General features: G+C 41.6%; 1 protein-coding gene across 1 annotated transcript in view; it reads left to right on the top strand.

Annotated features, from left to right (window-relative positions):
* LOC108434960 (testis-expressed protein 264) overlaps nucleotides 1–16325 on the top strand; it is a 99885-nt gene that overhangs the window by 63687 nt on the left and 19873 nt on the right. Inside the window, exon 3 of the mRNA XM_017710430.2 lies at nucleotides 15468–15639. Within this exon, the coding sequence (XP_017565919.1) occupies nucleotides 15468–15639 (172 nt within the window). The remainder of the gene's footprint in view (nucleotides 1–15467; nucleotides 15640–16325) is intronic.

Raw genomic sequence — 16325 nt, 5'->3', positions numbered from 1 at the left:
TATAGGATCATTTTGTACTTTTTCAGACTTAAATACACTCATACAGACAGAATGAAGATGAACCCTCTTAGTCAGTTTGAGGTGAAAAAAATCCATGAGAATATGTGTTTCTGCTACTCTTACATAAATGAACAGTCTGTTTCAGTAGCTGTTCCAATCCATATGGCTGTATTTGTATGTGTGTGTGTGTGTGTGTGTGTGTGTGTGTGTGTGTGTACATGTACAGTACTGTGCAAAAGTCTTCAGTTATTTCATTTATAGTCAAAACAGCCATTACAAGCTATTAATTTTTCAGTATGATGAGAGCCAAAGACCTGGAAGACCTGTTAGATACTAAAACTCCCACCATCAGATAAACAGCACTTAAAGCTTTCTTTTTTAGAGAGAGGAGAAAATCAAGCTGCCACAGGTGTTTCTGTCCATCCTTCCACTGTGAGAAGACGACTCAGCGGTGTGGGTCTGAAAGGATGTGTAGCTGATCAAGAAGAACCTGTGATATTTACAATGCATACAATTGGTCTGTGAGTCTCCTGGGCCGCTAAAGCGGCACCATGAAGGCTGGAAAAGTTACGCAGATTAAAAAAAGACCACCCCATCAAAATGAATGCTCCATAATTTATTGATTACAAGTCCAGGTCCGCACAGGACAGTGTTTGAGTCCGGACTCGGGCCATGGTCCGCCTATTAGTGACCTTTGCTCTAGACTTTTAAAGGTTGATCATCCCTGAAATGACCTTTAGTACTAATATGGCAGAAGATTGCAATATGCAAAAGAGACCCTCTAATCAGTGATATTGAGTAGTCATATGATGTGCTGTGAGCATCCTGAAAAACAATACATTTCATCAGAATAATGCAGGCCATTCGTTAGTGTTCTGTGTGTAATGGCCTTTTCCAAGAGAGCTAAATCAGTCCAGTCTTATTTAGGCAGTTTGTCCCGGAGCATGTGGGTTTGATTTGTAAAAAGGGTCACTGGATGTTTTACTGACCGCTGACCCTGCTTTTAGCCATGAGAATCTACAGAGGATGGGAAAGTGTGTGCATGTGTGAGGTTCTGTGTGAGAGAGTGATAACAAAAAGAGAATGAATGGAAAATAAAAGTGAATCTCTGTGGATGCGTTTTACTACAGTAACCTGGAAACACCACTAAAAATAAGCACTACCGCTGCTCATTTACACGTGCAACCCCCTGGTGTGAGAGATGGGAAGAGGTCTCCACTTTCTGAAATTATGTAACATATTATGGTGATTGTCTAAAAGAAGTATATAGCTTTGACTTTAGTAAATTCAAAAGAGCTGATAGATCAGTTATTACAGAGGCAGTCGTGGGGAGGTTAGGGAACCAGCCTTGCAACCGGAAGGTCACTGGTTCAATCCCCTGAGCTGACAGCACATGACCTAGGTACCCTTAAGCAAAGCACCTAACCCCCAACTGTTCCCTGGGCACTATGGATAGGGCTGCCCACCTAGTGTGTGTGTCTTCACTAGTGTGTATGTGAGTGTTTCACTGCATGGATGGGTTAGATTGCGGAAGTGAAAGTTCCTCATTGTGGGACTAATAAGGGTCTCTTAATTATATAGCTGTCAATTACAGTTTAAAACTCTAATTAAAGCCAGAATAAGTTGTTGTTTTATAGCACACACCGACCGGCATGGGAATCGTTTACTTTTTTACTTTTTTAAGTTATTAATAATCTTTCCTTTTTTCTACTTAAGTATGATCATATCTATCATTATTGAGGTATATTGCTGAAAGATTTAAGCCACATGCAGATGCGACTAAGAACTTTAGGGACACAATGGAAATAAATAAAATGGCATTGTAATACAAAACAAAATGCACACTAATTGACCTCTTGGCCCACCTGGACCCTCAAAATTCGAATTCTGGGGGAAAATAAACTCATTATGCTGTTTATTAAGATAAAGTAAACTCATAATTACAAATTTGGGGAAATTCATTGCTTCAGCTCTGGTCTGCCCCAGGGTGGCGCTGTCGTAAATTGGTGTACCAAGTTGCTTCTTCATAGCCTAGCAACTGTAACTATACCCAGGATACCTCTGAAAATAATATGCTTTATAATATGCTGCAGCATATTTGCACATCTGAAAACTTGCACAGCGTCCTGAGAGACTGGTAGAAAGAGTAAATTGTTCCTCATTTCCCAAACCAATCATTTTGCTTCTGTTGAAGCTTGCATGAGTGCTGCTAAGGTAATTGAGTTAGCAGCCAGCTAACATGAGACCCCTTACCCCCACTCCCTCCAACCAAATACTAGGCAATATTTCATACACTGATCACTGGTATGACAAGGCTTATTCTAGCCAACTCTATGGGATTTGTAATGTTATGTTATCCGTTGTATATTCACGTTCTTGTCCTGGGTTGATCCACATTTAAGGCAGCTAATTTCCCACTTGCCCCAGAGAAAGAAGCAGATTTTGTACATTTAACTTGTCATGGCTGATGAATCACATCTGGGGTAAGTGGGAAATTGTGTAATTTAAATGTTTACATAGTTTTACACAAACCCTCTTTTTACTTAGAGACATTCAAAGCTTGTTAGATGTTAAAGTATGATATTCTTCACACCCTCACGAAGTACGAATTGGTCTAATGTGCTCTAAGCTGCTTTATGCTGGCAACCCTGCATGGTTGTGCTGGTTGACCAACATACCGGCATCAAAAACAAAGCATTTTCTGGTTTTGATGGTCAGCATAACAGCTTCCATTGCTGCTGACCGACATAGCAACATGCAAAACACATCGAAGGCTGGTTTTGCTGGATAACATCGATTTGGTCTATGCTGGTTTTTCTTGCAGGGATGACGCTGATAATGCTAGCCAGTGCTTCAGCATTAGGTAGAAATAGCAGCGAAGAAATGCCATCGCTCTTCAAAACAGCAGCTCTCAGCTGTAGTGGTTTAAATATTTTATTGTGTTGCACTTTTTTTATGTTTAATTCCACCTCCCTGTTTCCTGATGTCTCCTGCTTCTTATTAAATCAGCTTCTCCAGTGACTTCACATGGCACAGTCATCTATTCAGTTTAACCTTGCTCGAGCCTCTACCAGTGCGTCTGTTAAACTTCCCATGACCCCTCTCTGTCCTGCGTGCCCTGCAGCGAGCATGCTGGGAAGACCCGTCAGTGTGGGCTGCTCTGACTGTGACCGTGTTGACAGGATTGCTTTCTGGAGAAGGATGAGATGCTTATGGACGCTGGGAGGCCCGTCTTAGGGATCCTATTTTCTTTATAAGTGGTCCTTTTTTGCTTACTGTTTGCTGAAAGTGCTCAGTGTGGCACCTGTACTGTACCTTTTCCTGGGTTTCCTGGCTGACCGTTCCAGTGAAAACAAAGTGGGTGACGGACAGGAGAGATTTAGCGTAATAGTTCGGCAAAATGTACCCAATTTACACCCTCACTCCAAAAGTAGTCAATAAGCCGAGACATGTTTGGTCTTTGAAGCTGTGGAAGCTTTTATTCTAGCCATTAGCATGGAGCTAACTGCATGCTTAGATCATAACACACTCACCTCAGACCATATTGGCTTGTTCAGTAATCTCTTTAGTTTTGCACTGGAGCTACGAGGCTAATGTGGCCAACAAGTAATGGAAGCTTTAACTAATTATAGCATTGTGCTAACGGCATGTCTAAATGGTCACATACTTGACTCAAAAAGCTTTCTAATCTCTGATAGACTTTCTTAGGTGGTGTATCCCCCTGTATGGCATACTGTTAGCTATAACAATACACAAAAGTAGGCTACAGAGAGAATTCAGGCCAAAGAGTTTGCTGTTTTTAGTGGAAAGATATATGTTTTAAAAAAAACACACTAACAGCTGTTTACTTACCAGTCTAGAAGAAACATTGCGAGTTCAGCATTACTCTTCATCCCTTTACTCACCAAGAGCTCAAGTCTCCAGTGGGGGAAGGCAGCACTAATGTTTACTATTTATGTCACGTGGTTTCTTGCCAGGAGAGGGCGGTGGTGGTGATAATGGTCTCTTGCCAAGAGCTTCAGCCACTGTTGCATTTACTCAGTGCTACAGTGACTCACTATCACCTCTTGAGATACAAAGTGGTACTATGAGACAGGATGGGCTGCGGCTGGTTAGCATGCTGACTTCTTGAACATATTACATCAACAACATTGACATAATATCAAAAGTGTTGTTTTTTTTACATTATGTTGATAATTGTAGTTAATTTTGATATGTTTTAAACTATAAATATTACAGATTGCACCTTTAAATCATTTTTTTAAAGAGTTCTCCTTTCGTGAGCTTTCTTTTTATTTCGTCCATGGCTACCAGTTAGTAAAACAGGCCACGTAGTAGACTTCAGAGAGAAAGTGCACGAGAATGTGTAAAATTGACATTATGAATAGACTGACGTTGAGTCAGTCCCGCAGCCCAGGGTTTTCAGGCCTGGGTCGTGTAGCAGCCCTGTAGCATCTCTACACCCACTGTATTTTATGTAAGCCTTGCCAGATTTCACACCCTGCTCAGCTGATTAACCTGCGTCTTGTCTTTATCAGAGTGAGCATGAATACATTTTTGTCCATTTTCTTTTACAGCGCCTCTTTCATTCCTCTATAAATAAGGTGATCGTTTTGGGAGCTGTCGGCCTGCTTCGCTGCGTTTACTGCCGGCCTTTGTTGAGTCTTTAGTCACTCGCTCACTGTGTGGGTATGTATTAAAAAATAAATAGCCGTTACAGGCTGGGATAAATCCACACGGCATGATGAATACAGCTCTGCGCTTCCGGCTGAGAATGTCAAATAATAATTGATTTACCTTTTGCACCAAGCCGAGATTAGACAAGCGTGAAGGAGCAGAGCTGTGTAGAACCCTGTTCTCAGGTAATCTGGGAACATTGAAGAGCAACACAAGGAATCCCAGCATCTCTCTCTCTCTCTCTCTCTCTCTCTCTCTTATTCTCTCTCTCTCTCTCTCTCTGTCTCTTATTCTCTCTCTCTTATTCTCTCTCTCTTTCACTCTCTTATTCTCTCTCTCTCTTTCACTCTCTTATTCTCTCTCTCTCTTTCACTCTCTTATTCTCTCTCTCTCTCTCTCTTATTCTCTCTCTCTGTCTCTTATTCTCTCTCTCTTATTCTCTCTCTCTCTTTCACTCTCTTATTCTCTCTCTCTCTTTCACTCTCTTATTCTCTCTCTCTCTCTCTCTCTTTCTGTCACTCTTATATTCATTCTCTCTCTTTCACTCTCTTATTCTCTCTCTCTCTCTCTCTCATATTCATTCTCTCTCTTTCACTCTCTTATTCTCTCTCTCTCTTTCACTCTCTTATTCTCTCTCTCGCTCTCTCTCTCTTTCTCCCTTTCTTTCTTATTCTGTCTTCCTCTCTCTCTCTGTTATCTCTTCTCTGTGTACTCTCTGTCTCTTTTACTCTCTCTGTCTCTCTCTCTCTTTCTTATTCCCTCTCTTCTTCTCTCTGTCTCTGTTATCTCTCCTCTGTGTACTCTCTCCTCTTTGTGTCTTTGCATTCTCTCTCTCTCTCTCTCTCTCTCCCTCTCTCTCTCTGATTGGTAGGGGGCATATATGTGTCAGTAGATGGTAATTAAAGGGACGTGAGGTAGAAAAGAGCAAACAAATCTTTCTTTCAGCTTCTGGATGAGAAACCGAGAGGCCTTTTTATCTTCTTCCTGCCTCAGTTCTGCTTCCAGCCTCCTATTTTTGCCCTGATTTCTCTTGCTGTGTTTGTTTTCTTTGCTTTTGAATCTACTTTTTTGTTTGTTTGTTTCCTCCAGGCACTTCCTGAAGGCACATTTTATCAGTGAAGTACATGGTGTCGTCTGTTATCCAGACAGAATGATTTGAATATGAAACGGACGCTGGCTGTCGGTGGACTGATGCTGGAAGATGAGGCTGATAGCTGTGTTAATGTTTTATTGGTGTGGACCGAAGCAGTGGACACACTGGGAAAGAGGAGTTTTACAAAGTGGGCTTTGCATATAACATAACTGACCTTTCTTGGGATATTTGATCCACTGCGAAACAATTAGTGTATGGATTATTCTATAGACTTTAATTCAGAGTCAGAGTTCAAGCGTTTTGATCTTTTAACTGACTAAAATCATTATGCTTTGAGTGATCCTGTATAGTAATGATGTTTATTTTATTAAACCAAATAACTGAACATTCCATTTTGTCTCTAACAAAACATCGTAACAGTAACTGTTTCGGTGGGGACAATTTTAGCTCATTCTAGCCAGTACATGACCAGCAAACACAGCTTTGAACAGCTGTTCACACATAAAATCATACTTTTCTGTAAAATACAAAAATTACTTAATTGTAGAAAATATGTGTTTCGGTTGTGACAATTTTTAATGTTCCACACTGATTTTCAAACTTTGGGACGCAAAAAATGGGATCTAACTGCTCACCATGTGGCCATGGCTAAAATACAGGGGTGTGGCTTAAATAAGGCTCCGCCCACAGACTAAAACTCGCTGTGTGTCGGTTATCATTTTTTGAATATCTTATTTTATTTAAAATAGAACTTAAATCTAAATCTAAACTTTTCTTCACTTTAAAAGAAACCAAAACATATTTTAAAAAGTTTGTAATTCATATTATTATATTATTTTTCTCATGTTGAAACGTAGGGGTTAGGGTTTGGGACAGACACCTCCCAATCGAAAATACCCAAGAAATGGCGATTCATTGTGTATTTAAACAGCAGACTTCCGTATTTCTACATAATTCAGTGGTTGAGAGGTAAACAGAGTCGTTCAGAGTGGCTGTGAAATGGTTTACTGTAGACTCAAATGCACAGGCTTACAGTGGTGGTGATGGGAACCAGGCATCACCTTGTCTACAACCCAGATGTATCCATTTATTTACTATCCATAACCACCAGTGAACCTACACCTGTCTTCTGAGCTTTAATGTGCAATGTTGATGAGAGTGAAATAGTCTAATCTGAAAACCAGACGTTTTCTGGGGGCCGTCTTGCCTCACAACACCCTGCATGTATCCCTCCGCCATGAATGGATTAAAACAATAGGCTAAAATCTCAAAACTTAACCACCTGATTGTGTAGATAGAATAGATTTTGATTCATGTGGATAGTCCATGCTTTTTTTCCAGCGTACAAAGATGCGGCATATAAAAAGTACTGATGAGGAGAGCGAGGAAGAGCTCTAGCGGTTTTCCTGGAGATTTAGAGCATGTAAATCTCCAAACTCAATAAAACAACCCACAAAGCAGTTCCGAAAGCCCCCTGGAGAAGCCCCTCACGCTCTCTTTATGGATTTTGTGCTGTCAGCATTTCGTTGGTGTTTTGTTGCCCGAAACAAAAAGAGTCTCTTCTATCAATAATGATAAATGGCTTCAGGGTTACACATAGCATGGGCCAATGAATCAATAGACCTTCCTCATCTGCTCATTATAGCTCCTCTTGGTGCTCTTGTGAGACCTGGACGGAGGCAATAAGTGAGAAATGGATTGTAAGTGGGTTTTCTTTTTTGTCATTTTTGTTTAATAGTGCCTCGTCCCCAGCCTAGCAGTGCTCTCCTGTCATTGTTTTATAACTCCACACTGCCTCCGTCAGTGGAAGCTGTCGGTCTTCTATCAGGATTTGTCAGAAGCTGATGGGAAGTTGTTTGATCTGTTCTGTTTGGATTTCACTTCATGTCTTTCTACTTTGTGCTACTTTAAAGTTCATATCACTCTGCATTGATTTATGCAGCCTGCGTGTGGATTCAGGATGAAGCCCAGGTGATATTGGGCCTAATACCTCTTTAACCCGCCCAGTCCCAGTGACCACAGTGTGAATTATTGAAAATATTTGTATGGCTCTAAAATTGAGTGTCAAATGTTAAATGCATTGAATGTGTATATTAGTTCTACACTAATGAAATGCACTATATGGACAAAAGTATTGGGACACATCTTAATCATTGAATTCAGGGGTTTCATTCACTCTCATTGCCACAGGGGTATAAAATCAATCACCTAGCCATGACATGACAAACATCTGTGAAAGAGTGGGTCGTTCAGAAGAGCTCACTGAATTTCAGTGTGGTGCTGTAACAGGATTCCACCACTGCAACAAGTCCGCTTGCAAAATTTCTTACACAGCGAGGCCGCTACATTCGACCCAGGCGGCTGAGCAGCTGGGGGCGGTAGCAGGGAGGTGGAGCGGCGAGCTCTCGTTCCCTCTCGGCTCTGGTGCTCATGCTGCCCTTAACGAGAGCAGCTGATTCTCATCGGCTTGGCAGCGCCTTTAAAAACAGCTGAGAGGGAACAGAGCGGGAGAGGGATGAGCAGCAGCTAAGGACGGCAGAGCTGAAAAGCTCCACTGAAGAGAAGGACTGAAAAGTCTAGCTGGCTAACTGAAGCCACTGAAAAGTAGTGTTGCTGTTGGTTGTGTTTATTTTGTGCATAATAAAAAGCAGAGGTGGACGAAGTACACAAATCATGTACTTGAGTTAAAGTAGAGACGCCCAAGGTAAAATATCACTCCAGTAAAAGTAGAAGTTCCTCCCTTTTAGACCTCCACTTGAGTAAAAGTACAGAAGTATTTGCCTTCAAATGTACTTAAGTATAAAGTAAAAGTACTAAAAGAGTAATTCTGGCTCTGATCTGGTCCTGTTATCATTTTTATAACCAGACTGGCTTCATGAACTCATTTCAGGTGAAAGTCCTCCAGCGTCTCTCTTGGTAAACCAGTCTTTTAATAGAAGGTCATTAATTAGTGACGCTGACGTCTATTAAAATGATCAGAAGCACAAAACACTGAAGGTAAACAGTTTCCATCAGGGAGAACCGAGTGGCTCTGAAATCACTTTTTACACACAAGCAAAGTTTCAGATTCAGATTTATTTACAACTTAGTTCCAAGTTTAAGTTGAATAAAAACTGGCTTTAAACTCAGGATCACAGATGAGCTCCTTTACTATGTTGATCTGTAGGCGTCTGTTCATAAACATAAACCAGCCCAAACTCATTTACTATAAAATGAAATGGTGTTTGTAGAAATTCAGAAAAAAGCCGCGTCAGTCTCGACTGCATATGTGGACATATTTCTATATTGAGCTCTATTTACACAAAGTTAGGTTAGTTCATCATTTATGTTGAACAGACTCTCCCAAAGTTTTACGCTGCTGCGCTGACGTTGAACCGCGTGCTGCACTGGGTCGGTATGACCAACAGGTCAAAACCAGCTCTAAACAAAGTGACCGCTGGGCCCTGATTGGTGCTCTGGCTTTGCGCTTCTTTTGTTTTGACATGTTACGTTTTTATACACACAGAAACCAAAAGGAACGACAGATTTCTCAAAATATAGGAGGAAAAAGGATATTAGACTCTGAAATGTAGCGGAGTGAAAGGAAAAAGTCGCCCACAATGGAGAAACTTCAGTACAGATACACGAAAAACTACTTAAGTACAGAAACTAATTACATTTACTCAGTTACTGTCCACCACTGATAAAAAGTAATGGCTACTGCCACCCTAAACCCTGCCTCCAGCGTCCTCCTTGAGCCCGGGGTAGCACATGCGGGCAGCTGTAAATGTTGATGTAGTATGGAAACATTTAAAAACACCTTTCACTCTTCAGTTCTTACGTTCCATCCTCCTTTTATGAAATCACTGTTTTGGTGATGTCATTCAAAAGTCATCACATTTAAATAGAACCAGCAGTTCAGTTCTGCCCATTCACACTGAAGTTATAAAGAGTGCTTCACCCTGGGAACACAGGGCAGCCAATCAGAACAGAAGTCATTTACATATGAGTCTCAAGGGCACATTAACAAAAACAGCCTGTGTGTGGTGATTTTTGTGCGTGTGTGTGTGCTTGTCCCACGATCGAGTGGTGGGGTGTAGTCGGGGTAACTTTCTGGCAGGCCAAACCACCGGCCAGCTTTGGGCAATGATGATGTAAAGGATGGTCGTTCTTTTTGCAAAACAATAGTGTGCATGCAGCTGTGTGTTCATAGTAAATTCAATATATATAAATTCATAATATAATATCTCCTCTTCTGCTTACAAACACAGATGTGGTATTGATTTAAAGTAGATTCTACACTTCTTTCACGAGCTGCGAGTCAGAAAGAATTAAACAAATTGTAGGAAAATACATGTGAAGGTGTATGTAAGGTGTATGTCGTGGGAACCTGGTTCAGTAAGTAACTCAGTAAGTCTGTGATATCAACTCAATGCATCACTCAATGCTGCTGAGTATCGCAACAATCCCTGTCGTTCAATATCAAATTTCAGTACTTTAGTAGTCAGTCTAGGGGCAGTCGTGGGCTGGAGGTTAGGGAACTGGCCCTGTGACCGGAAGGTCGCTGGTTTGATCCCCAGCACCGACAGTCCATGACTGAGGTGTCCTTGAGCAAGACACCTAACCCCCAACTGCTCCCCAGGCGCTGTGGATAGGGCTGCCCACCGCTCCGGGCAAGTGTGCTCACTGCCCCCTAGTGTGTGTGTGTTCACTAGTGTCTATGTGGTGTTTCACTTCATGGATGGGTTAAATGCGGAGGTGGAATTTCCCCGGTTGTGGGATCAAAAAAGTATCACTTAACATTAGTGAGCCAAAAATGTTTGGCCCTGAATCAATGCTGCTGATTGGCTGCCGTCTAATTTACATCCCATTTGCAGGTTATTAACATCGGCGCTACTTCATTGGTCTGTAATCCAAACATGCTGAACTCCAGCACCTCCCATTCATCTCTGGTTTAAGCCACACCCACTTATTTAAAAGCAAGTACAGACAAAAGTACCATTAAAGAATTAGTATTGCATGTTGGTAGGTATCAAAGGTATTGATGTTGGAAACCTTTGAACAAAAGTCCATAATACAGGGTCTTTTTAGGTTTTCTAATGCTGACAAAATGTTGATAGATGTAAAAATAGCTTGATGCTTTGCCAAAGGAACATTTGCTTGACATCTAAAGCTGAAGCGAAGAAAGCGAAATGCTGAAGAACTTAATTCTACAGACTGGTGCTCCAGTTTTTCTGCTGGGAGTGTTTGTAGATGAGTTGTTTTTGCCATTTTGGCCATTCGGAATGTTTAGCTCCAGACTTCGAGCATAATCCTGAAAGACTGAATTCCCTGAAACACTGCTAGGCCAATCTGCCCAACCTCCAGAGACTGCTAGTGAATTAAAGCTCCGGTTGAGAGCTGCCACTGCTATAACCGTGGCTTTCAAACTGCATGTACAATATCATAAGTCTGCATCCACTAAAATGTACAATATATACGTTTATTATGTTCACAGTTAATAAACTTGCAGCTCTAGTCCTGAGAAGACTGTGGCTGTTCCAGCCAGTCCTGATTGAGGCCGTGAACATTTAATGCTTTATGTATATTTATGAATCAGATGTTTATGTATTGTTGTGGCTGTGAGTCATGCTCATGAAGCCGAGATTGTGGCTGGTCGTATTGCACGCTGCGTGACGCACCCTAAATGTAATACATGCAAAATATATTGCAGGGAATTGTGTTTATTTTTTTGGAATATGTCGACGGCACATGGTAATATAGGCCAATTTAAAGTGCACTCTGCTGCGTAGAGAAGTGCTGATAACAGTTAGGGGGTTAGGACTGTGCTCTGGCAGTTCTGCTAGAATAATAGAGATATTACTGTACTGTGTGAAAAGACAGAAATAGGGCAGTGCTTTTTTTGGATAATCCAATTTAGGTGGACTTAATTTACTTTCAAGTTACATTCAACTAAATACTACTAAATTGGCCATAATTTTCTGTAACCATAAACCTGCTCTAATCCTAACCCTAACCTTAACCTCAGCCCAAAACCTAAACCCAACCCTCCCCTTGGTTCTAGCCCTAACCCTAATCCAAATCATAACCCTAACCCCACCACAGCTGACTTCCAACAGATAGTTTGTTAACAATTTGAACATCTGTAGATGATCTATAGGGCACTGTAGTGGACTATTCAAATAAAGGGAGACCAAAAATAGTCTTTTTGTGTTGTTGGTCAACCAAATGGCCTGATTTTCCTAAAGCGGGACCACGTAAAACAGAAAGAAGTACAATTACCGAGTTAACACCTTAAAATATGGTGCGGGTGCAATATGTATTGTTACAATAAAAGTCAAAGGTGTCGGATTGTATTTAACAGACCACGTCATATGTCCTTACAAATCGATCCCACATGCACAGCCTCAGAAAGAAGGTCCAGCTCTATGTTTAGGTCTCACATGCAAAATCAATGTTCTACAGGTGAAGATACGATGACAACAGCAGATAATTCACACACATCCTCGGAAAACTCATCCTTTACCAAGTTTTGACTGAGTTCTCTTTGAATGCTCTTTAATGTGCTCACAATAATCAGATGCATCCCCTCAGGTTAGGGGGTTGAAGAACATCCCCCGTTACTAAATTGCTTCCACCAACTTAAGTGATACTTTATTAATCCCACAAATGGGGAAATTCCACCTCCACATTTAACCCATCCGTGAAGTGAAACACCACATACACACTAGTGAATACACACACACTAGGGGGAGTGAGCACACTTGCCCGGAGCGGTGAGCAGCCCTATCCATGGCGCCTGGGGAGCAGTTGGGGGTTAGGTGTCTTGCTCAAGGACAGTCTGTCAGCCCTGGGGATTGTACTGGCGACCTTCCGGTCACAGGGCCAGTTCCCTAACCTCCACTGGATATTGTATTTATCCAGCACAAGCCTAAAGTAGCTAAATTGGAGGATGTGTTGTCATTTTGCAGCTCAGCGTTAGTGTCTGGGTTCTGGGTGTCAGCTGTTTTTTTTTTTAGGAAAAATGAATGCCATTTATCTTAATTTGCCCTCATTATGCTGGGTCAACTGACAGACGTTTCCCCACAGCATTAGCATATGGCGTCAGACTAACATTACCACTGCTGATGATGTGAGCAGATTAAAGAACCAGTTTGCTTTAGATGAGTCGACGTAGGGACACAGTTGCTGGTTAAGCCTGTAACATTGTTATCTGTTATACATCAGGAACACTGAAGTCGTATCATATCACTAACTTTAGCTGGCTAAAATGTTGGAAGCAATACTAGTTTTTAGAGATGAATCCATGTTTTTCCCACTTGTGAATGTGCAGAAGTCAAAAAACACGTGGTAATTCCCACTTCCGAGTCAAGTCGAACGCAGCATTAAATCCAGAGTGGAGGCACTTCAGTTAGCTTTGTGCTAAAGTTCTAGCTGGTTATAGCCACATATAGTCACATAAGCAAAGGCTTTTCAAGAGAAAAGGAATGCATTGTGAATGATCAGATGAAGAAATACATCTGATTCTGCGGCATCACTTAAAAAAAACCCTTTAGAGAAAACATCGCTGCTGTCGGAACGAAACCTTGTATCTCCATTTTTGTCATTTTTTTGCCTTTTACATTGTGTGTAAATTTCAAGATCATTAGGCCAAAAGAAATGGTCCAAAATTACTTGGACAAAAGTCTGGTTCCATTTACTTACATTAAATATAAAGTGCTTTTTCCTTCTCCTGTGAACTTAGTTCATTTTGGAGATATGAGGTTTTGTTCTGATAGCAGCGATATACATATATATACATACATACATACATACATACGCCAGTGGTGGAAACTCCCATAGATGCAGCATTGCAGTTATTATAGATGCACTGTTGTCAGATGTATCATGGAAATGAGGCAGACAGAGCGAGACTGTTTTAGAAAAAACAACTCTGATCATTTCAGCATTAACACTCTGATCTTTTTCTCTGCTGAAGGGTGTGGGTGTGTGTGTGTATCGGTGGTGGGGGGTGTGCTAGAGTGTGTGTGAGATAACAGATGTGAGAGTGGTAAAAAAAAAAGGCCACATGTAAAGAGCAGCATAATGACATTCTCGGGGTGAGAGACCTTGTGTTTATGAGAGAGAGAGAGAGAGAGAGAGAGAGAGAGTTTGAGGAGAGGTGGCTGAGCAAGATTATTACCCTCTACGAAGCAGAGCGAGGAATCACAAGGAAAGAGTGGGATGTTGAGGAACAGAGCAAAGGAGAGAGAGAGCGAGAGAGAGTGGTGAGGGGGTGGACACTCACTAATAGACATTAGTCAGTGAGATACACGCACTCTTTCTCTCTTTTTCACGGTCTTTTCTCTCCAGCTGTTTTGCTTCACACTGAGCTCTGAGTTTGTCTGACACTATAGCTGGACACATATATGCATTAGCAGCCTGCAAGAACAGCACCTATAGTGTCAGAGAGACTTTTCGGAAATCACCCATGTCACATCCGGTGGTAAACAAACATGTTTCAGACGAGTTATCAGGTGTGAAATATGAATATTGCTACAGTTGAACTGTCATCCCTAAATTGCATGAAAGAAACAATATACTACTTAAATATTCACATTAATTTCCAGTGTAAATGGCCATTAATTACAAGTTAGGCATTTTTCTGGAGATATTTCTGAGGAGATTGGATATCAGATCATATACTTGGATAAAGAAGGAGAAAGTCAAATGAAAATAAATTTCAAAAGAGGATATTCCAAAACTGGAGGTTTCAAATAATGTTTAAAAGCTGCAGAGAAAATGGGGCTCCTAACAACCACCTGGAAGACCTGGTAGGCGCCGGACCTGTCCCCATCAGATAAACAGCACTTAAAGCTTTCCTCTTTGAGAGAGAGAGAGGAGAAAATCAAGCTGCTTTAGATCTGAAAACATCCACAGGTGTTTCTGTCCATCCTTCCACTGGGAGAAGACCACTCAGCGCTGTGGGTCTGAAAGGACGTGTAGCTGTTCAAGAAGAACCTCACTGAGAAAAGGAGACGGACACATCCAACACAGAAGCTGAACAATGCACTGACCACCCCAGAGACAAGACCTCAACATGATTGGATGTGTTTATTTGGATCATGCAAAGCACAAAATGCAACCAACATCTGAGACTGAACTGTAAAGGTGTGGATAACGAGTTCACTATGCAGAATTCTTTCAAAAACTGAACTGAAATGAAGTCCCCCAGCCCACCCCCCCCCAAACTAACTGTTCACTAAATGTTTATCTGTTGCAACTGTAGTGCACAGTTGTTACAGACAGTCAAGACACATATTACGGTACATGTAAGCAATTGCCTATTGTATTACAGATGCAGCAGAGTTTTCCTTTACAGAACCGTCCAGTACAAGGTACTTTTGGAGACCAAAAAGTTCTTCTTCTTCTCCTATATCATTAGCCCAAAGAACCCTTTTGGCGCTTTTATTTGTGCATGTTGATTAAACTAATCCAGAGCACTCAAATAGGAGCAGTTTTCAGCAGCATCATTACAGCTAGACAGGTGGAGCTGATCCTACATCAGCAGTTGTCCCCCGAGATGGTTGATAATTATGGAGCTATTACTCTTTCTACTGGAGCTGTGGCTCCAGGGTGAGTTCATTATGGAGCAACCTCCAGTATCATGTTCATTCTCTCTCTCTCTCTCTCTCTCTCTCTCTCTCTCTCTCTCTCTCTCTCTCTCTCTCTCTCTCAGGAGAGGAAGCTCTGTGCTCACCCGTTCCTGGAGATCTACAGGGGTCAGCTGATCCACTACATGAGCCCGCTCGCCAGGCAGGGGGATTTCTATGTGCCTGAGGTCCGAGAGGCTCCACGGAGACCACAAAAAGAGGAGGAGTCAGAGGAGGACAGGAGGACGGACATCACCGGTAAGTTCCTCCCTTCGTGATTAATGTATTGGAGTAAATGATTGGTTCTGAGAGGTTGATTATTGGTATTGCCTCTAAGCCTTTAATGCCTTTTACTCGACTCTTCTCCTTAAATAACTCAACTTCTCAACTCTTGTTGCGTTTTTCATAGACAAATAATGTTGACTAACAATGTGGAAAATATGTAGATTATCACACGTCAGTGGTCTTTGCAGCTTGGTTCGATCATTGGTGATGCTACAGCCATCCGTTAACTGATGTAACAGATCTGGCGGTTGGCGCTTTCCTCCGAGCGCATCCGGTGATATTGTGTGATTGGAGGAGTCCTAACTAGTGGGTGGAATCGGACACGTCTAAATTAGGGAAGAAACTTGGGGAAAAAAACAAAACAAACAAACAAACAGAAAAACAACAATAAGTGTTTCCATAGCGATGTGCATTGCATTCTAAGTGTGTATGCACACATGCTCAGAAACTGTCGCAGCCAGTAATAAAGGCGGCATGGAGCTTCTTTAATGCAGTGATAGGTAAAAAAGGTAATGCACAGAAAACTCCAGTTCCACATGCTGATCCTCTTTACTGTGGAATATAAAGACATATGCTTACCAACTACCCCAGGGGCAGATTTTAATCACTTTAACGACAAGGAAGATAAAGACAAAATCGGTACTGTTGTTTGTTATTTT

Source organism: Pygocentrus nattereri, chromosome 21 (assembly GCF_015220715.1).
Source record: "Pygocentrus nattereri isolate fPygNat1 chromosome 21, fPygNat1.pri, whole genome shotgun sequence".
Taxonomy (NCBI): Eukaryota; Metazoa; Chordata; class Actinopteri; order Characiformes; family Serrasalmidae; genus Pygocentrus; species Pygocentrus nattereri.
The sequence above is the reverse complement of the archived record's forward strand: the minus strand, read 5'-3'. Positions and strand labels throughout refer to the sequence as shown.